This window comes from Thamnophis elegans, chromosome 11 (genome assembly GCF_009769535.1).
Source record: "Thamnophis elegans isolate rThaEle1 chromosome 11, rThaEle1.pri, whole genome shotgun sequence".
Lineage (NCBI taxonomy): Eukaryota > Metazoa > Chordata > Lepidosauria > Squamata > Colubridae > Thamnophis > Thamnophis elegans.
Genome location: NC_045551.1, coordinates 32,346,231 through 32,369,766, shown reverse-complemented (window position 1 = coordinate 32,369,766; position 23,536 = coordinate 32,346,231). Strand labels below are relative to the sequence as shown.

At 37.7% G+C, this 23,536-nt stretch overlaps 1 protein-coding gene across 2 annotated transcripts in view; it reads right to left on the bottom strand.

The window, feature by feature from the left end:
• GABRB3 (gamma-aminobutyric acid type A receptor subunit beta3) overlaps window positions 1–23,536 on the bottom strand; it is a 149,390-nt gene that overhangs the window by 10,732 nt on the left and 115,122 nt on the right. The window contains exons 5-8 of one of the 2 annotated variants that reach the window (XM_032226658.1): window positions 20,376–20,458; window positions 14,907–15,044; window positions 11,439–11,591; window positions 7,275–7,519 (exon numbers count right to left, since the gene is read on the bottom strand). In XM_032226658.1, coding sequence (XP_032082549.1) covers window positions 7,275–7,519; window positions 11,439–11,591; window positions 14,907–15,044; window positions 20,376–20,458 — 619 coding nt within the window. Of the gene's footprint in view, window positions 1–7,262; window positions 7,520–11,438; window positions 11,592–14,906; window positions 15,045–20,375; window positions 20,459–23,536 lie in introns of both variants that reach the window. The other variant, XM_032226659.1, reaches the window with a different exon arrangement.

Below are 23,536 nucleotides of genomic sequence, written 5' to 3'. Positions count from 1 at the left end.
AGCATGAAACAGCAAAGATTTGCAGCTCAAATTTGTGTAACCATTTACAAATCTACAATCAAATGCCAATGTGGTAAAAATCTTGGACTAGCTATATTTATCCACATCAAAGGTGGATTCCTACTGGTTCAGACCGGTTCGGTAGAACCTGTAGTAAAAATTGGGGCTGGCTCTCCAAACCAGTAGTACCAGCAGGCTGCCCATGCCCCCGAACCGGTCCGCTGGTCGCTGCTTGCATCCGTTGGACTGCAAGCTGCCTGGAGCTGGGAAGCAGCTGGCTGACAAAGAAGCCGCCCAGCTGCCTCTTTGAGTGCCAGAGGATTGGAGGCTTCTTTCCCACCAAGCTGCTGGCCTTCAGCCAGTGAGAAGAAAGCTGCCCATGCACAAAGATGGAGGTCTTTTGGGCGCTGGGTGGAAAAGAAGCCTCTCAGCTTCCAAGTTCAGCAGCAGGTTCAGTCCCTTCACAGGTCACTTTTCTCCATACCCGAGAAAGATCAAAAGATGCGGAGCAGCAGCCTTTAAGGACAAAGCTGGTGTAGCCAACTAGAAGTAAGAAAATGAACCACTGAGGGAAGGAGCCCCCCAATGCAGCCGCCTCCCCTCCCCGCAGCTTGAAGCTCCAAGTGGAAGAAGTCCTCAGCTGTTGCAAAGAAGCGGCAGCTCTTGGTGTGCCACACCCATGTCATTCTGTTTGAGAACTGCTTTGCAAGTCACCTGTGGTCGGCGGCTGAAGCAGTCCAGGTGCAGTGAGCGGTGCAGGGCTAGAAAGCAATGCCAGAGCTGGCCAGGGAGAAGCTGCGCGGGCATCCCAGCACTTTACAGGCTTCAGCAAGGCTGGGGAAAGGCAAAAATGCCTTTCCATTTCCATTTTGCGCCCATTTTTCATAAAAACAGGAGCACTTTTGCCTTCCTCTAGCCCTGCTGAAGCCTGCAGAGGGTTCCTGGGGGCCAGGGAGGACAAAAGCTTTTTTTTTCGTATTGGGTAGTTTGCAGGCGCTCCTTTAGCTTCAGTGAGGCTGTTTTGTTGGATTTTTTTTCCTCTTAAACTCCTGGGCAGGCAAAGCAGCTGGCAAAAGCTTCCCTGCTCAGCCCGGGGATCCCTCACACTGCAATTAGACCACCATTTCCTTCTTCCCCAGACTCTGTCTCCTGAGCAGGACAGCAAAAAGCTCCTGCTAAGCAGAGAGGGGTGGGGCACCCGGCTGCCAGAGAAGATATGATGGTGGGCGATGCATGCAAAAGCCTCGTGGTGGGCCCAATCCCAGGCAGCCGGACACTGCTGCTACTGTAGGTGAGGGGCCCCACTGGTTTCCGGGGCTTCTGTCTCTTGTGCCATGTTTTGCAGCCACCGGAGCCTTGTGTGGACCTCTTTGGCATGCTGGGCTGCCCGTGGAGCTTCTCCCTGGACCAACTCTGGCAGCGCTTCCTGGCCCTGCAGTGCTCACTGCATCTGGACCGCTTCAGCCGCCAACCACATGTGGAAGCCAGCTGGCTTTTCAGAGCAGCATGCTGCCCTGATCATGCACTCTGAGGATCCAAAAAAGGTAGTAAAAGAGCCCTGGCCTGGCACACACACACCCTTGTCAAAACTTTTCACCACTGTTTCGGTGGGCATGGCTTGGTGAGAGGGTCATGTGACTGTGTGTGTGTAAGTGACATCAAGTTGGCCAATCACATGCCCCCCATCTAGCCACACTCACCGAACCGGTAGTAAAAAAATTTGAAACCCACTCATGATCCACATATAGTAAGTAAGTAAGTAAGTAAGTAAGTAAGTAAGTAAGTAAGTAAGTAAGTATTCATGAATTCTCAACCCCTTACTCTATTTTGGCAAAGAATTTCTAGAAGGCATTTAGTTCATTATTTAATTTTTTATTAGTGAAGAATTAATGGCTTAGGTACTACAGAATCAGAACCTATGTTACTTTTCAATAACTTAAACTCTAGCAATCACTGATGTACTGATTGCTTTAGAATATGTTCCTGAATTTCAACAACACATCATTATATAAATTTGCTCAGTGATAAATTGTCTTCATTTAATGAATCTCATAAAAATCTACATATTCTAGATGTTATGGAAGTTTGGCTTTTCACCCACTTCAGATTACGCTCACTTGTGATTAGCATTTGGCTTTTATGTAACAGAATTGTGTTAATGAACACATTCTAATTGAAGTTCCTGTTACAGATTGATGCTGAGTGCAATACAAAGATTCTGCTTAGGAAAATATGAGCACAGATAATATTGCAAAGAAACACTATGTGTTTATTGATGAGATTTCCAGATACATACCAGTTTTTTTAAAAACCTTTCACTTTAGAAAGCCAATCCCAAATTTTAATCTTATACTCTTCATTGCATCATACAATCTGTTTAACATTTGGTGCAAATTAGTCATGAACTCAACTTATACAATAATCCATAAATATATTAAACAACAATATACTGTACAATATATAATAGAGTTGGAAGGGACCTTGGAGGTCTTCTAGTCCAGTGGTCTCCAACCTTGGCAACTTCAACTCCCAGAGTTCCAAGCCTTAAAGTTGCCAAGGTTGGAGACCACTTTTCTAGTCCAACCCTCTGTTCAAGCAGGAAACCCTGTACCATTTCAAAACAATAGCTGTCTAGTCTCTTCCTAAAAGCCTCCAGTGGTGGAGCACCTACAACTTCTGAAGACAAGCTGTTTCACTGGTTAATTATTCTCACTGGCAGGAAATTTCTCCTTCATTCTAGGTTGCTACTCTCATTGATAAATGTCCATCCATTGTTTCTTCTCTTGCCTTTTAGTGTTTTGGAAAATAGGTTGACCACCTCTTCTTTGTGGCTGCCCTTCAAATAATGAAACACTGCTATCAATGCTATCATGTCACCTCTAGCCTATCTTTTCTCTAGACTAGAAAGACCCATTTCCTGTGACTGTTCTTCATAAAACATCAATATTCTTATATTATAACAGAACAACACAATACTCTTAATCTCATGAATGCTACACATACCCTTACCAGAGTCAGCAAGTTGCCATCTCCATACTCCCATAAAGCTTTGATTCTAGTCTTTTTATTTATATATTTTGCCTAAGTCAATAAATGTTCAATAATGTGTTTTTCTTAAATTGATATTTTTTCTCAATGAGCTGCTGAAAAGCAGATTTTGTTCATATTAATTCTTGTACTTTTCATTCAGACTGCTGCCAAAACAGAGCTTTATAAGCACACGTAACTACAGTCCATTGCAGTATATCTATTTACACTTGTTACCTTTTTCATTATATACTTTGGAAGTTTTGCCTCAAACAGTGTAATCTAGTCATGCTTTATTTCTGATTTTGCCATTGTTTGGTAGATTTTGAACTCAAACACTTTATCCTCAATCTCTTAATAGTAATTTTTTTTTTTTTAGAGTAATAGAAAATGCAACCAAAGATGTACAAATGCAAAAGATAAAAGTTAACCTGTTATATTTTTAGAAATGTCCTTGCACTCTGCATTAATTTTTTAAAACTCAGAAGACCAATTTTAATGAATATTGTTTAGTATTTAATAAGTGTTATTAGTTGCTAACATGCAATACAAATAAAAAATAAGCATTATACGGAACAGGAAAGGGCTACTGATATGCATTTGCAAACTATCTGATAAACTATATTTAATAGAAAAAAAAGCTGAAACTATTGTTACCAAAGTTTTGTTAATATTACAAATATTGACTTTTTCTAATGGATTATTAAAACTACATAATTGGATTGTTTTAAAGCAGCAGTTTTTATTAGGATTTCACCAAAATATACTGTATATATCTGATTTACCAATTTCGGTTTCTTGTTTTTTAATATGATCTCTAATTTCTTTATATGAATGCATAGGCTATCTGAATCCTCAGAATCCTGAGAAATATTAATACACAACTGAAAATGACCTATAGAAATGAAAAAGAAATCACATTAAAAATGGAAAGTGGGAAAAAGGAAAAAAGAAAAAAACCCTCCAATCTAAAACATAAACAGCCTCCTCTTAATTAATCAACATGTAGACCCAAAACAATCAGGAGATAATAGAAAGGGAAAAATGTTAACAGTAAAATATAAAATGAATCCTCTTGAATATAAGTCCAATGATCAATCTTCCATAATGACCAGTCCTTCTCATTTGTTTCTTAGCAGATTCTGGACATAGCATATGGCTTTCAAGATTATTCGCTATTAATACACACACACACACACACACACACACACAAACACAAACACAAACACACACACCAATGGACCAAAGGCTTATCATGGGTTGACTCCCTGAGGTCAGTCATATTATTTGCCAGTCTTGATTTATCTTGGTTGACAAATACATCCCACAACAGTAATTTGACTTGATTTATATTTCATAGCTCTTAATTAAAGAACCTAGGGGCTCAAAAATTACATAAAACTTTGAAGAAATGAAGAGAGTAGAGATCTAACAATCTAGTTCCAAATTATGAATCTAGATTCAAATTCATTCAAATTAGAGACAAAGTCTGAAATTAGATTTTGTCTTTAATGTCTTTAATGCTTCACAATGGAACATGTTTCTTATGTTAAAAAGTAAGGTAAATACAGTATCATCTTCTTCAGAAGATTTCTTTCAATAGAAATCAATTTCTTTCAATAGAAATGAATTACTATATTGGGGCAGTACCTATCTGGATTTCTTATGAATTGGTAATTATCTCAGAATATGGCAGGGTTACTTTTTCCAAAATTTAAATGATAATAAAATGCCCTTAAAATAATATAATCATATTTTTACCTCAACTTTTTTTCAACTGTTTTTAGATGATCAACATTTACTAGAAATCAGTTAGAAAACAAATAATGCACAGAGTTTTACTATTAATTTAAATACTTCTTTAAATTAGATTTCTTTTCTACTTAAACTTATCTCTTTATATGGCATAAAGATTCCTAGGTTTGCAGTTGAGCCTTGAGATAGTAAGTGGTCAGTCTCTGATGGCAGGTCACAAGGGGCAAACAACCATAAAAGGTGTGATATTTAGAGCAAGAAAGATCTAGTGTTCTCACTAGCAGATGATTGTCAGAAAATGGATTTTTTTATTTCTTTCTGCCATTAGTAGCAGGAAAGCAACCAGATAATAACTTGACTGGCAAACCAGACTTTTTGTTTGTCACCATGAAACAAGACAGAGAGCAAGGCAGGGGAAAGAGAGAGCAAGGCAGGGGTGAAATTCAGCAGATTCTGACAGGTTTTGGAAAACCGGTAGTGGAAATTTTGAGTAGAATCGGCAAATACCACTTCTGGCTGACCCCAGAGTGGGATGAGAATGCAATATCCTTCCCCTGGAGTGATTTTTTTTTAAACTACTGGTTCTGAGGGTGTGGTTTGGTGGGCATGGCAGGGAATGAGATTTTGAAGTATCCTTTCCCTGCCATGCCCACCAAGCCACACCCATAGAACTAGTAGTAAAAAATAATAATTTCACCACTGGAGCAAGGTTTATATACATACTAGATTTTTTTCATCCCACTTTACTGTGTGTAGGAGGGGGAACACAAAGAAATTGTGTGGATTGTGAGAATAACATCTCCCCACTAGTTATCCTGGCATGTTCCAAAAGAAAATTCACCTGTCAACCATAATTGCTTCCAGCTAAACCTATTTCACCAATAGGCATCCTTCCTTGTCCTTCCCTCATGATCCAGTGCAATTAAGAGATTCCAAATTTAAGCCTTGGTTTCAAACCAGCTGATCTTCACTTATCTGTTGGGCCCCTGTGGTGTAGGGACCAGAAAGAGAGACAGGAAAGAGCTTGTCTTTCCTTGTATCACACAAACTATGAGTTTCTGAGAAGTGTAGTTGAAAGGCTTGATGATGCTTAAATGGCTACAACTTTCCCAAATGTCATTCCCACATTCTGTAAGTTAGCCCATTTGATTCAACAATTGTTGCTCTATAGCTTCCAATTTTGCCCAATTAAAGGTTACAAAAAGATATAAGAATTTTAGTAGTACACTGTATATGGTGTACAAATAAGTGATTTTAGGTGTGCATATGTACAAGTGCATTTCCAATCTTAAATTAGAAAATTTGTAGCTCTGGAAATTGTAAAGCTCATTCGTACACAACGTATATTTTCTTACTGCATATGTTTTGGATGTAATTGTCTCCAAATTTCCCACTTTCTTATACTCAAATTCTGTGCATCTTTTTTTACCAATTTAGTAAATAAATGAATGTAAGTACATAATTAACATTACTGCATCAATCAAAATTAGTATTATGTAAAACTTTTAATTTCATATATGTTCTCACTTTTAAAAACCAAGCTCATTTTTGTCTGCATTAAATTGCACCTTTTAAGTCCAAAAAAAATCATGTTGCAGATCTCCTAATATAATAATTTTTGTATATATTTTTCTTAATATATACATTTGTACATATTTTTCTTAAAATAATTCAAATTATGCGCTATGTATAATTTTAGTACTATATTCAAATTTATGTTTTAATTGAAGAAATATTAATTTTTAATAATATATACAAGGTTTAGTTTGCATTAATGTCAACTATTAAAATGCATATTAAATATTCCTACTTTTAGAGCTGTCCTTTCCTGTTAATGTTATTATAATAGTACTTATAAATGCAATTGCAAAAACAAAATATCAAGGAATTCTACTTCTTATTATTCTGCTGTGCTAAGTAATGTAAAATAAGTAGAACTAGTCTCTCTGACATTTTTCTTCTTTTTGACAAAAGAAGTTTCAATTGCTTCAGAAAACATAAGAGCTTAAGAGAAATATTCTTAATATTCACTATCTGATCACATATTATTTCTTTTTATTCTGTGATCAACCCAGAGTTGTGGGCGGAAAGAAGGAAGAAAAGTAGGAAGGAAGAAAGGAAAGAAAGAAAGAAATAAGGAAGGAAGGAAGGAAGGAAGGAAGGAAGGAAGGAAGGAAGGAAGGAAGGAAGGAAAACTATACTAAGACCAATGATGAAAAGACAAATTCCTGTGATTATTTTTCAATATTGTGATTTTGAAGTTTTTTAAATGTGTACACTGTTTTTAGGAATTTTTGTGCTTACTGCATTCTGGTATATGCTATATATTTTATATTGATAAACTGTAATGAATATAAAGTGGTGCTGATGACTATGCTTTATATATAATATGCAATCCAATTAGAAAGATAATAATACTTAATTCCATTGATTGGAACTATCCCTTGAAGCTGAAAATAAGACAGACTTGTAGAAGATACGAAAAATCCTACCCGGTTGCTTTCAAACTTAGAACGATCATTGTTTGCCTTGGCTGTCTTTTCAGCAAGTTTCTTCTGCCTTTGAGGGCCCTTTCCAAAGAAGATATAGTTGACAAAGGCATATTCAAGTAAGGCCAAGAAGACAAATACAAAGCAGCCCATAAGATACATATCAATGGCTTTGACATATGGAATCTTAGGTAAAGTCTCTCTGAGATGAGTGTTGATAGTTGTCATAGTAAGCACAGTTGTAATACCTAAAAAGAATGAAAAACAAAAATCAGTAACTTTTTGCATTATTTTTCTAACTTACTTTGGAAGTAATTTCCAAGAGTTTTTCAGTAATAAAAAAAAAAACTAAGTAAAACTGCAAGAGAGACAACATTCTATCTAACAGAAGAAAATATATGTAGCTCAGGGTTGAACTAGAGTCCTTGGTGCTCTCTGAGCTTAGTTGCTTGCTTGCAGATGCTCCATTACCCAACTCAGTATTGTAAGAGAAGATGCCTGGCAGTGTTGATGGGCTGTGGTTGAAGTTGCTCATGTGTTGTGAGATTAAAAACTTTTGTTATGTGTTCTGATTGCTAGTTGATGTCACTGTTTATGGATATGATCTGCTTGCCTTCTGCCTGTCTATTCCTACATAGTCTTTTAGCTTATACAATTTTTACTTTTTATGATTGTAAACTGCCTAGAGTTACCTTGAGGTAAGATGGGCGGCCAATAAATTTTACGAATAAATAAATAGTGGGTATTATGGTCCTTACACTGTATGTTGTAGATGACTCCTCTTTTGAGATGCTGGATCTTTTGGTTTACTTAAGATATTTTGGAGGGTTTTAGTTGATTTGTGTGCTACAATAATGCAGAAATGTGGTTAGTAGTCTGTTGATTGTTTCTGAGATGTTTTTAATGTATGGTAGTGTTGTTTTTTTCATAGCTTGTGTTGATTGTGCTGTAGAGTTGAATCATCAGATAATTTTTGACAAAACTGAGTATCCATTTTGTTGGAAGTTATTGGATGGGTGGTCTGTTTCCTATTTCATGTGTTCTGGGTTGCTGCAATACATTTGTCCTAATCTGTATAATGTTCCTACACAGCTGCTTTTGTAGAAAGTAGTGAAGCACTTGGTTGGAGTGGATAGTGGAGCATTTGGTTGGTGTTTGTGGTTTTTTTTTGATAGAATTGTATTTCTAATTTGACCTTGTTTCATTTGCTGATAACCAGGACAAGTAGAATGTTGTTGTTTTCTTGTTTCTTTATGAATTTTATTCTTTTGAAGAAGTTGATTGTTTAATGAGTATTCTCTATTATCATTCTAGTGCTGCAGAAACTCTCCATCAAGGAACTGAATGACTACAGACAGGTTGCTCTGACATACGTAATTATAAAAATGTTTGAAAGATTAGTGGTGGCCCACCTGAAAACCATCATGGATTCACCGTTAGACCCCTTGCAAACAGATTGGCAGATGATGCTGTTAATATGGCTCTTCACTACATCCTACAACATCTTGAATGTCCAAGGACCTATGCAAGGGTCCTTTTTGTAGACTTCAGCTTGGCATTCAATACCATCATTCCAGGTATTCTTCTAACTAAACAAAATCAGCCATCTGTGCCTGACCACATTTGTAAGTGGAACATAAGCTTCCTGACAGACAGGAAGCAGCAAGTGAAGCTAGGCAAAATAACATCAGATACCTGTACAATTAACATAGCCCCCCCACCCCACAGTGCTCTCTCCTCTCCTCTCCTCTCTATATACCAATGACTATATCTCAAATGAGCCCTCTGTTGAAGTACTGAAGTTTGCAGATGACACAATAGTGATTGGTAGCATTCGAGACAATGACAAATCTGCATTAGCCTTGTGGTGCAGCCGGAACAATCTTGAACCGAACACACTGAAAACTGTAGAAATGATAGTAGATTTTAGGAGAAACTCTCCTATACTACTACTTCTTACAATAGTAGACAACACAGTATCAACAGTAGAGACCTTCAAGTTTCTAGGTTCTATAATATCTCAAGGCTTAAAATGGACACCTAACATCAAAAATGTCATTAAAAAAGAATGTTCTTTCTGTGCCAAATCAGAAAGCTCAGACTGCCAGAGCTGCTGATACAGTTCTACAGAGAAATTATTGAGTCTGTCATTTATATTTTATAACTGTCTAATTTGGCACAGCAACCAAACAACAGAGACATGGATTTCAACAGATAATTAGAACTGCAGAAAAAAACACCAATTGCTACCTGCCTGCCTTCTAGTGAGGACCTGTATACTGCACGAGTCAAAAAGGGGGCTGTGAAAATAGCTACAGAACCCTCACAACCTGGACATAAACTGTTTCAACGTCTACCCTCAAAATAACACTATAGGGCACTGCATGCCAGAACAACTAAACACAAGGACAGCCTCCCCCGCCCCCCTTATGCCATCACTCAGCTAAACAACTAATTCCCACAACACTGTCAACGATCTAGTAAGGCTGTATTATTCTTCTCATCTTTCCTATTACCTATCTCCTTATCTTTTTTTGACTATAACTGTGTTGCTTGTATCTTATAATTATATTGTTTACTTAGTATCCTAGTATGATTTATGTTCATTGCTTATTTAGTATCCTATGACTATCACTAAGTGTTGTATCTTATGATTTGTGATGAATGTATTTTTATGATGACTATGATCATGATTTATCACATATTGCCTTTATGTACACTGATAGCTTATGCACTGGAGACAAATTTCCTGTGAGTCCAATCAAACTTGGCCAATAAAGAATTCTTCTCTGCTCTACTCATTCCTCTTTTACTATGTTGAAGATGTCATCTACATACCAGCCAGGACAGAAGATTAGTAGAGCTCACCAATGAAGATTAACTAGGAGTTAGAAGACATGATGAAAACTTTTTAATCATACCACACATGGATAGAATCAATCAAAATTTCAATTGAGAAGTTGTATCCTAGACCAATCCAAATCCAAAAATATTAAATGAGAAAATGAGAATTCTTCGAAGCTTGACATTCAAACAAATCAGCCATTAATAGACACTTAGAAATAAACCATATTTACAAACCAAAACAGGTAGCAAAAAGCAAAGACGTAATCAAAAAGTCTAGGACACATCCCGTTCTAGCAGCCCACACTCAAATAAGCAGGAATTAACAGTATACAAAGCCCTCAGCAACACTTGCAAGGCAAGAAATCTTTTAAAATAAGAGATAGAAAGGGAGAAAGGAAGGGAGGGAGGAAGACACACACACACACACACACACACACAAACACACAGAGCACCAAATATTTGAAATTAATGAAGCCTAGGGGAATCCTGATTTCCTGGAAAAATAACAGAAATGTCTCAAGTACCAATACAATTCTCACAGAAAGACTTCATAGCTGTAACATTTTTCCTGAAATATATAATCAAAAAGTAGTATTCATGTGTGATTTAGATACATGCACTATTGCTATTAAAAATAGTGAGAAGCTTGGAATACTGCTGGCAATCTCACAAATTGAGAAAGTTAATACTAAAAGTCTTTAAACTAATGTCTCCAGCTGATGTTCTGAACAATCCTTTTGTACGTGTAAAAGCTGTCCAACTTGAATCCCCCTTGGTGGATGCTGAGTATCCTCCAGGGTAAGTTGAAGCTATAGTACAGTAAATCCAGAAGCTACCTGCCTTAAGGCACTTTGACCAGCATTTTCAGAAGTGGAGAGTTACTCTCTCTCACAATGCTGGCTTTAAAGACTTGGCCTTAAGCAGACTTTCATCAATTGTGTCATCGAGTAAATCAGAGGCCCCTAAGGGAAAGATTGATTAGAAAAAGAAGGCATGCCCCTTTTTATTCTACTATCTTTGCATTCTTCCTTCAAATTTAAATTGTCCTTAAATTTAAATTTAGGGTACTACAATCTACAATCTAAAGTTCGTTCTTGAATACAATTCCTAGAGTAATAAGGAAACTAAGCTCCATTTGGAGAGTTCAGTTAACAGATTTTATTAAAATGGTTATATATTTAAGATGAACCATTACTGAATCAATCCAAACTAATACAATATTTATATAAATGATATTGACCTATTAATATGTTGCAAATTCTAGTAATTGATATTTGATATTGCAAATGAAGTAATGTCCTACTCATCACCATTTCATACCAAGAGCCACTCTTGCTGCTGATGCATCATAATTTATCCAGAAGGATACCCATGATAAAATGGTAATCAATACTGAGGGCATGTAGGTCTGAAGAATAAAGTATCCAATATTCCTCTTCAACTTAAAACTCAATGATAGTCTTGGATAGGCACCTAATAAAAAATAGATAGGCATTAAGTTCTCATATATTTTCTTAATGATAATATAAGTTGGAATAGTTTTACTTTCTATCTAAAAATCATACATTTAAATTACTCACATGATATTTAAAATATAATCAAAATATACTAAACATATTACAAAATTGTTAGCAGAACCTATCACTCCCCAAAATAAGAATAGGGTAGCCCATAAATTGAAATTTTGTGCAGAAAAAATGTAATATAGGCTATTATTAAAACCCAAATATTAGTATTAAATATTTTAACTCAATAAATAATATTTGATTAATTATGTGGCACTGGCTATCATCATCATTATTGATCTTAGTATAATACAGTATAATAAAATATTAATGCTTTCAATTAGCATAATAAATACTATAGTGATATTTCTCAAACTGTTTTAATTATGAATAATTTGAATGATAGCTTGACTCAGGACAAATAACTTGTTCTGGAAAGCTCTTCCGAGTTTCTGCTCTCTGTTCAAAATACATTATAACCCCATAATTTTATCACCCATACTGCTGACTGATTTTTATAATCTATTAGGTAAAGGTAAAGGTTCCTCTCGCATATATGTGCTAGTCGTTTCTGACTCTAGGAAATGGTGCCCATCTCCATGTCCCTATTATAATAATCTATACCTATTAGTAATAATAATCTATTACCTGCAGCTTAATTAGAGCATACATTTCTATTAAGGTATTTTTTTTTTAGAATTTCCCATTAAAATATTTTATTAGATTGGAAGTCTCTTGACCCAACTAATTTTCTAAGTCACATACTATAGGTAGTCCTTGATTTATGACCACAATTTAGCCCAAGATTTCTGTTGTTCAGACACTTGTTAGGTGAGTTTTTCCCCATTTTACAACCTTTCCTGCCTCAGTTGTTAAGTGAATCATTGCAGTTGATAAGTTAGTAACCCAGTTGTTAAGTGAATCTGGCTTCTCCATTGATTTTGCTTCTCAGAAGGTCTCAGAAGTGATCACATGACCCAGGACATAGCAATAGTCATAAATATTAATCAGTTGCATAGCATTTGAATTTTGATCACATAATTATGGGGATCCTGCCAATGTTCTCTCTAATTTTTTCTCAGTGTGAGCGGAAAAGTATAGTGTTTGAGCTGCACAGTTTCATGCCTGAGCACCTAAGAGAGCAACAGTTTGAACTGCTGTCACGTCTGCTGGACATTTGCGCAACATTCCAAGCGTCAAGCGCCGATTGCGAGCGAGGTTTCAGCCAGGCATGAAAATGTGCCACTATACTTTTCCACTCACACTGGAAAAAAAAGGCTCTCTGCTCAGCTTTTACATTGTTAGACTGGCTAGAGAGAGACATGGCACCAACAGCCGGGGTCCTGGCATTTTGTAGGCAACCTCACATTCCTTTGGAATGCAACCCATCACATTTGAATTAGGTTTTGCCAATTATCCTATTAAAAGATAATCCTATTATTCTAAAATATGACTAACTCAATATTAAAAACTGTAAATATTTAATGCTGATAAATAATAGCAGTAATTGTTATTTAGTATGACTAAAATCAGTATTGATATATCAATATAATATCTATCAAAATTGACAATAAACACTAAAATAACAATACAAATATATAATGTAGAATATAAATGTAATAAATATAATATATAAATGCAACATAAATGTAATAAAATAATTTATCATGAAACTCTCCCCCTTTAAAGTAGTAAGATCAATTAAATAGTCTAGCAAGTTTGGACTATATGCTATATGTTATGTTACTTAACTATATATACCTCAGAATCAGATACAACATCCACATCATTTCCAACTGAGTCAATAAAATCATATGCCATGACAAAACTATTTTAAATAAAGATATGAAATTAATCAAGTATTGCATTTATTTTTCAAAATGAATGCACAATTTTTTATTATTTAAGTTTTGTACCCCATCTTTTCATCTTCAAGGTATTCAAAGCAGCTAACAGATATTTTTAAAATTGAAATCTACTTAAAAACTGGTGTTAATCTAATTCAAAAAGCCTGGCTAAAAAGGGAATTATTCTTTTCTAAAACCAAAAAAGAAAGAAGAACTGCCGCAGGATTGTATTCCGTAGTATTTAATCAATGTGTAGCTTTCAAATGTAATCCAAATTATATATCTAAACAACATTATAAATCATTTAAATATCAGAAGATTCAAGCATTATTTTTTCTGATCTCTTGGCAGAAAGGATGTGTACTGGCATTTTATGGAATTTAAAATGATTAAGTCCATGACACAAATTGCACAATAGGAAATCCAGGCCAGAATGCATTTAACTCATTGTATCACCAGGGACCAGAATTTAGCAGGCCCAGGAAAAAAAAGTAGGTAAAGCCACTTTATACCTAAATTTGATACCATTAAAAATTAAATAGGATTAAAATCTGTGGTTTATAATTTACCCAGTTGTGCCATGTAGTCCACCCCACTCCTTTCACCGGCGTTAGCTCGCTGCACCAAGGGGGCATGTAAGAGGGAGGGGAAAAAACAAGAGGAGATACGGCCATAGCTAAGCATGCAGCAACCTTGATGTCTAAGTGGGCAAGTCCACAGCATGCATGCCCGCACGTCCGAGACAGGGCATAAAAAGGGAAGAAAAGGCAGGGAGGAGATGACTGGACCCAGCTCTGTTTGGGGCGCCGGCTTGCACGCAAGTGAGTCCCCCAGCGCAGGGTGGGGAAGGGTTTTGTTGAAAGATCCAAAGAGCAGAGAATCAGGAGGTGCCACCCAGGTGCAGCTGCATAATAAATCGCACCAATTCCACCCAAACTTTAAAAAAACCTCCTGTTTAGCTGGAGGGGTTTTTGTTCACAATTCCACAGCCATTCTGCAGAGTACAGAGACTGCAGTCTGTGTCCAGCAAACGACACTGCGCGGCAGTGGGAAACTGCTGCGCAATGTTTACTTGCCATGTGTGTGGCCGCATGGCCGCGCACCTCAGAGGGAACAGTGGATCCTGCAACAGTCATAACTATGAAAAATGAACATAAGTCACTTTTTTCAGTGCTGTTGTAACTTTGATCATTAAATGGACTGTCGTACGTTGAGGACTACCTGTACATAGTTTCTGATATAAATATTGTTTTCTATATTTAAAAATCATCAAACTTATCAATTTTAACATTTCAGACCCAGTAACACAAAATATTTGTAAAGAAAGAATGAACTAGCACTACCTCCATTTTAATTACCTCTTATATAAACACCAAATGTAGGCATGCATTAGAGAGCTAGAAATAATGGAAATTCAACAATTAGGAAATACATGCCTGTGGCAAAGACAACATTTTTGGACACAAGTTTATATTCCACAATAGAAAATTGCGGAAGCTCAATTCTTTCTACTCCAGAAACTGCATTATCTCCACCTCTCCAATAAAATTCTATGTCATCAGTTGTGTATCCATCTGGAAATAAAGCAGAAATGTTTTAGTATCTTGTTCTCAAAATATATGATAACTTCACTTTTCTTAAAACTTTCATTCTGCCCTAAAGAAGAGTATAAAATTTCCCACTCCTAAACTTTCTATGAATCAAGCATATATTCTCCAATATTATTATTAATAATATGTGTGTATATCTATTCTAAACCATGTTATAGGCTGAGATACTGTTTGAGGAACAGACCAATTTTTCTCCTTACTTCATGACAACAACTCATGCTGTTTCACATGAAACTAATACATATGTGTTACATGACTATTATAAAAATGTGAAAATTCATTTTGAAAAACTAATTTAAACTGTGCATAATAATGCATATAAATGTAAAGGTATTGATAGTTAAAAAGAGATAAAACTAAATAATTTCACAAAATGAGATAAATGTCGACCATTTCACCATGTATGATAACATCAATTATCCAAACGAGCTTGTGATGCTGTCTTACTGATGCAAACAGTTGAATACACAATATTATTATAACTATATGTTGCCAACTATACAAATCATGATTGGATGGGATGATTAATCTGTAAGAAATATATTATGGAGTAATACCGTAAAAATGGACAATGATACTGACAATCGTATTGAAGGTATGGATGGCAATAAAGGATGTTTGATCCGGATCATTTGTCAGGTAATGCAGGTGACTATTTTTGCAACAAAATACTTGGGGACCTCCAGATCAGTTCCAGATATAGATAGACCTGAAGACCATTCTGCTTAGGATGATATTTCAATAGTCTTTGCTACATTTTTATACCCTTTAGTAAAATAGTTGAGCCTGTTATGTAGAAGGCTGGAGATCTCAAAAGAATTGTAATGTAATTCTTTAAGTCTGGAAAAGAAAAACGATGTTTCCAAAACATGGACATGAAAACCAAATTGTTCTCAAATTCTGTCTTTTAACTGAATTATTAGTCTAGCTCAGAGGTGTCAAACACGATTTCATTGAAGGCTGCATCAGGTTTGTGTTTCACCTTGGGAAGCTGGGGTGGGAATGGGCAGGGTGGGCGTGGCCATCTTGACATCATTCATGTCAGGGGTGCCTGTGATGGCCTGGGTGCTCTGCCAATGAAAACGAGCTCCCAAGCTACGTTTTTGGCTGGGACAGCCTCCTGCAATCCTCTGCCAGTGAAAACGGAGTTCAGGGGGGCACATATGGCCCTTATGAGCTCTGGTTTTGCTGGCAGAGGCACCATGGGCTCGTCCTTCACTGTTTCCAAGGCGGTCCCGTGGGCTAGATCTAAGCACCCTATGGGCCAGATCCAGCCACTGGGCCTTGAGTTTGACACCACTGGTCTAGCTATTAAGGAATCTGAAAAGGGATCAAACTTGTCCCAGAATTGCTGTCTTGCCATACTCATTAACAATGTGACATCTAATACAGTTATCAAGTTTCCAAAATTGTATAACCTATTTACCTTTACTTGAATTTAACCAAGGAAAATTCAGTGTAGATGACATCTAGGATGGATCATTTTTTTTACATACATGCCCTCTATATGGAAAATCATTTACATAAAAACCATGTAATAAAATGGATAATAAAAAATAACCAGAAAAGAATGGATCGATACTTTTTGATTACATTAATGCATTTTGGAGATAAATAGTAAATATCTTATACCTACATATTAGTAATTCACTAGCAGTAAGTAATAATAATATGGTTTTTCTTTTCAAGCTTTTAACTGCAAATTTGTCAGTGACTTCATCAAAATCGATCTTTGTATATTCATACTGAATAGGCAGGATATACAGGTTTGTCAATATGTCTTCTTCACTTACAAAAGAACACTTCCCATTAATTTTAACTTTTACATTTAAAACATTCTTTCACATGAGGCCACAGATGTACAATACTTAGGAAAAAGCTTAAACATAAGGATAAGTGCAGTGATCCATTAAAATTCCATTTCACAAAAAAATCCATGTAAAGATACTATCCATATCTTTGTTTCAATAAAGGTGAATATTTGTATCTCAGGGTTGAAATGTTGGGTCCTTGGTGCTCTCTGAGCTTGTTTTCTTGCAGATCTTTCATTACCCTAACTAGGTAACATTATCAATGCTAGTAAGCAGTGCTGTTTGCTATCAGTTTATATTCTGATGACTTGCCTGTCTGTTGGGTGGGGGTGGTTTTAGAGGTTCTTTTGTTGGGTTGTTTACTGATGGCTCTTTGACAGTTATCAAGTAAACAATACCCCAATCAAGAAACTGCTAAAGAACCATTTATAAACAGCCCAACCGAAGAATTTCTAAGACCACCTCCACCCATACAAACAGACAAGCTCAGGGATTATCTTTGTTTCTTTGCTATCAGTTCCGGCTACTTTCAAAAATTTCCATTAAAATATCTCTAATAGTCATCATACTTTTCTATTATATTTGATAAAAACCTCTGAAGATTTTCTTCTTTGCAAAAATGATGGAAGTGGCTTGATGATAATGAACAGTGGCATTATTTGATTCATTACTTCAGAACAAGATTCAGAAGAGGTATGATATTGATAACTCATATTCAGAGACTTTGGGATTTAATTTCCAGCAGGTTTTACAGCCAGTTATAAATATGGATGACCCAGTGCTTGCCTTATTATTTACAATAAGTCTGCAGGAAATATAAAACTACCGTACTTCTCAACAATTTGTTGGTGTTTAGTAAAGATTTATAAAACCATGACATTGTTAAGTGTTGACTGCCTCCTTCTCTCTTTTGTCCTGATCAATAACATGCAGAGAGTATGATCCATCTTTATTTTGAAAATATTCATTTGTTTTCTTAAATGGTTTAACTGTTCTGGAAACTATATTGGTCAATAAACGATATCAGAATAAATTAAAATATACTTTATTTTTCAGAGTATAAGACGCACCTTTTTTCCTCAAAAAAGAGGCTGAAAATCTGGGTGTGTCTTATACTCTGAATACAGCATTTTTGCCTCCCTAAGCTCCAAAATGGTCGTGCAGAGCCTTATGGAGGCTTTCAGAGAACTCCTGGGAGCTGGGGAGGGCAGAAATGAGCAACAAACGGGCCTTTTTTGTCCTCCCAGATCCCAGCAGCACTCTATAAGCCTCCATAAGGCTATGCATACATTTTTTTGACAAAACATGGGCCAGTTTTTGTGAAAAATGGGCCATTTTTTGCTCGTTTTTGCCCCGCCCCCAGGAGCACTCTGCAAGCCCCTCAAGGTTATTCATGCCTTTTAAAAGAAACAGGCCCATTTTCGGGAAAAATGGGCCATTTTTTGGAGGTTTGCAGAGTTCAACCCCCTTTTTGGAAAGCCCTTTAACTGATTAATGAGAATTACATTGATCAAGTGCTGTGCCAGCAGAAACAAAGTCTTAGGTGCTTCAGATTGTCAGCGATTTCCTTCTCTAGCATATGGATAAATATACCTGGAAACATCTACCTACCTACCTACCTACTCTCTCTCTCTCTACCTATCTACTGTATTTCTCTTTCTCTCTCCCTCCCCCTCTATCTACTTCCCAGTGACGTGCGGTGAGGTTTATGGCAATGAGGCATGCTCAGTTCCGATTTAAAGTGACAGCATTTGTTTTTCTCCTTTGCAAAATGTTTCCTTCTTTCTTTTTCTTCTCCCTTCCCCTCCTTCCTCCCTCTCTCCCCCTCTCTCAAACACCCAGACACACACACACAAACACAAACACACAGAAGTTGGATTGGACGATCTCTCCTACTACCCCCTTCCCTCTCTCACTCAAACAAACTCTCTCTCAAACAAGCGCGCGTGCACACACACACACACACACACACACACACACACACACACAAAGTTGGATTGGAGGGAGTCATGGAGACCACAGGAGGAGGCAGGAAGCCAGTCAAAGAGCCATACTGTAGCACACACACTTTCTCCCAGCCCCAGAAGGATCCAGCTCAGTTTCACTGATTACAGGTTTGAAAAGACAATGTGGCTCTGCCTGCAATCAAACTACACTTGGGGAGGGAGAGCACTTCCCTCCAGCCTTTGCCCAAAGCCCCACACGAGGAGGATGAAGTTTGAATTCCTCCCCCTCCCTCCGACCCACACATACTTTTTCCACCTGTTTCAGAAAGGATTTCAACTCTGCTCTTGTCTGCCATAATGAAAAGAAAAAAAATGTAAAAGAAAAAAGGCAAGAGCTGAGGTCAGGCTGAGCTAGTTGCTGCAGAGTCACTGTGGATGACTCTGCTTAACAGTTTAAAAAAAGCCTCTAAAAAAGTGCCCTCTACAGGAGGAGACAGGAGAACCACGTGCCTCATCTACGTCAGGAATTTTTTGGCTTTTAACCCTTGCTTAACTCTGCTCAAGTGATCATAAAATGCCTAAAATCAGATTAGATGTGTCACATTGTTCTCCTGCCTCCTCCTGTAGAAGGTGCTTTTTTAGAACCTTTTTTAAACAGTTAAGCACTAAGCAGAGTCATCCACGGTGACTCTGGCAGCAACTAGCTCAGCCTGACCTCAGCTTTTGCCTTTTTCCTTTTACATTTTTTTTCTTTTCGTGATGACAGTGGTGAGGCTCTGCCTCCCCTGCCTCCCCTGACTGCACGTCACTGCTAACTACGTACCTACCTACTCTCTCTCTCTCTCTCTCTCTCCCTACCTATCTAATGTATTTTTCTCTCTTTCTCTCCCTCTCTATCACTCTATCTACCTACCTACTTTTTAAAAAATTTGCCTCTTCAAAACCTTGGTGCGTCTTATACTCCGGTGTGTCTTATACTCTGAAAAATACGGTGATTATCTTTTTTGTCAAAGTTTTAGTCTTCACTAGCATCCATTTCTTCCCTGTTGGTATTGCTTCTTACTGTTATTTTCTTTCTCTTTCCAACTACCAATATGCATTTCTGTATTGTCATTAATGAAATTCTTTGGATGTACCAGCTACTTTTTCTTTTTCAAAATGTTTGTTAACTACAATAATTGCTGAAGGCATTATATATTAAACAATAGATCCAGAAATTGCTTCAATCACCTCATTTGCTTTTTTTTTTTGTTGAGCACCAGTGGGTCAATGTAATTTCATGTGAATACTTTAAATTTCTTTAAAAAAATAAGAATAATCATGAAACAGTGCTGCAGAACTGCAGACCACTGCAGAAAATAAAAAAAACAGAAGCTGATGATATGAAATACACCTGAAGTGAGCATAAATGATTTTGAACTATTAAGAACTCTATGCATATAATGGGCATGAGAAATTAAATAAATATTAGTAACAAAACTAAAGCAACTATTTTGCACAACATATTTCATATACCTGAAATTAATAGAAATACGTACAGCTTTCTATTTCCAGCGTACAATTTTGTTCATCTAATGGGTATCTCCTCAAGTCCATCATGCAAGCTGCAGTAGTTGTGATTCTAAAACAAAACGCAACAAAATGAATTGCCACATAAACAAGGAACAAGCAATAAAACATTTAAATAAATATTCTGAAATAAAAATAAGAGGCAATAATAGTAAGAGATACTAATTATGTACAGATACCTTTACTAGAGTTTAATGCTTTTCCTTCTGCACAAATACAAAAATGTGCATGAAATGCATTTTATTATATCTATATTTTCATTTGCTTTATCTAAAAGTTTTAGAAGTGCTAATAAACTGTTTTAGCTAGTATTGTAAATAGTAGCTATTTATTTATAGTTCATACATACTATTTTTTCAAATACTTTAAAAAAGTGGTTTCATTGAAAAAAAATTACACCGAAAGATTCTAAAAACACCAAGATTAGATTTCCAAGCTAAACAACATAATTAAGCAGTTTTCTAAATAAACATGGAATCGTCAAAGACAAAAAAAAAATGAAGGACAGGTTTTCTACATCTAAAAAAATAAGTTCTGAATGAGGCTGAGTACACAGTACCATCTATCACTATTCATTGATCTGCAGAGAAAACCAAATGTTGCTTTGGACCACGAGTTATCATATTGTTCTAAATTGGGATGTTTAGTTTCGTTTGTGTACATGCTGGAATAGGAGAAACAGGAATGTTTAAACTATGTGGAAACTAGGAGATTACACTAATTTGGATTTGATTTCAAAATCAATAAGAAGTGAAAATAGTATTTGTTTGAACTTGTCAACTGTCCCAACTAGGTCAGTTAGAAAAGAAAGGTTCTCGGATCCATTATTAACATAACTTTACTAAAGCCAAAGTGTCTACAATGAGGCAAAGTTAGATCTGAGATTTTCATCCACAAAGCATGTGTTTAACTTTTCCCTTCTTCTCTCCTTGCCCTTTGCTTATCTTGATCTGTCCAATTATATTTAAACAAATTCTTTTACTAGCTCCTGGCTTGGTAGGTTAGGTGGTGCTGCATTCCATGAGGTGACTTTGGAATGGCCAGCAGTTCTCACACAATGGCACAAGTAATTTCTATTCCTTTCCTACTACCTCTCCTTATCCCACCCCGCAGTTCCCTCCCACTGTTGCTTATGGCAGATTGAAAGCAAGTGAAACATAGCTGGAGAAGTGGCAGTCCTGAAAAGACCTCACTAAAGTGGTGGTATTTTTACTCAGATTGTATTGGCAGCTATAGAACCTGGGAAAAGCTTAGATGCCTTAAACAACTGGATTTGAATCTGAAATTATAGAAAGCCTGAAGCAGTGTTTCTCAACCTAGGTAAATTTAAGAAGTCTGGACTCTTTAGCCAGTTAGGGAATTTGGAAGTAGAAGTCCAAATCTACAACACATCTTAAATCAAGGTTGGGAAACCCTGGCCGGAAATAAAGACACCTGTACTACTGTTAAAAACAGCATAAGGTTTAAAATATTATAGGGTAAATATAAATGATAAAATATGACTAATATTCAGGGGTGGGTTTCAAATTATTTTACTATTGGTTCTATGGGTATGGCTAAGTGGGGAATTGTGACTGAGTAGGCATGACCAACTTGACATCACTCACGCCCATGCCCACTCAGTCATATGCCCTCCCCACCTAGCCATGCCCACAGAACCGGCGAAAATTTCTGTGTTGCCTGCTGGGTGGCTGGTAAAGAAGCCTTGCTTTCCACTCAGTGGCAAGAGATCCATTCCCCCCCCCACACACACACAAACACACCCTCCCCATCTAGCTGCAGCTGGGAGTGTGAGCGTACATGGCGAGACACCTCTCAAGTGAGCAGCAAAGTGCAGCAAAGGCACATGTGGGGCTCACTTAAGGAGGGTCTTAGCAGGATGCAAAAGGATGCGGCTTCTCTCCTGCACTAAGGTTCTGGCCATCGCCTTGCCATGTTATTCCTCTTCCCCCATGAGAGGAGGAGGAGGGGAAGAGGAGGATAGTCGCCGGAGCCTTAGTGCAGGAGCAAAGAGGCCTTGTAGCTCCCTTCATGCCACATTTGTGCATAAGGCAGCCTTAGCTTCCTGCCACTTCGGGCTGGAACTTGTGCCCTCTGTGCTGAAGAGCTGTGGGGGGGGGGGGGGACACCGCAAGGTGATGGCTGGGGCCTTAGTGCAGCATAGCAATAGCAATAGCAATAGCAGTAGACTTATATACCGCTTCATAGGGCTTTCAGCCCTCTCTAAGCGGTTTACAGAGAGTCAGCATATTGCCCCCAACAATCTGGGTCCTCATTTTACCCACCTCGGAAGGATGGAAGGCTGAGTCAACCCTGAGCCGGTGAGATTTGAACCGCTGAACTGCTGATCTAGCAGTAGCCTGCAGTGCTGCATTTAACCACTGCGCCACCTTGGAAGCCACACATCCTGCATTGAGTCCTGCTAAGACCTCCTTAAATGAGTGGCCGACTGCCCTACACATACCTTTGTTACACTTTGGCACTCACTTGAGAGGGGGTCTCTCTGTGCGTATGCACCCTCCCAGCCCTGCCACAACCAGTCAGGGGGTCGCAAGAGAAGAAGGAGGGCCGCCTGAAAGGAACCTCTGCCATGGCTGGCAAGGGCCCCAAGGCGAGCTTGCTGGCTTGGCCCAGCTGCGGCTTTTCGAAAGAGGGAGAAAAGAGACTCAAAAACAGAGAGAGCAAGATACACACACAGATGGGGGGAGATCGGCTGATGAGTGAGGGCTTTCTCAGAGCCTGACACCTATGATTGGCGTGCAAGGTTCAGTGGGGCCAGCTCTGTTTTTCTGCTGCTCTGAACCTTTTAAAGCTGTGGCTGGGCACTGTTGGTCTGTCCCCCTTTTTGACGTCTCCTCCTCCCGGATTCCATTTCCACTCTGCCAGCCCTTGTGTGTGAAGGCCTGGCTGGGCCAGGCCAGCGTCACTGGGCAGAGAGCAGGCTGTGCATACTTTATTGCTCACTGCCGCCTGCCCATTTGTTTGCCACTTTCCTGGGAAGGTCCTCAGGAGGCTTCGCTGAGCTGTCCCAGAGCTTCCCTTCTGAGAAATCCAACCCGCCATCCCACGAGAGGCTTTGGTTCGAACCTCACCCACCATGCAGCCTTTTTGGAGCATCACGGCTCAGCCT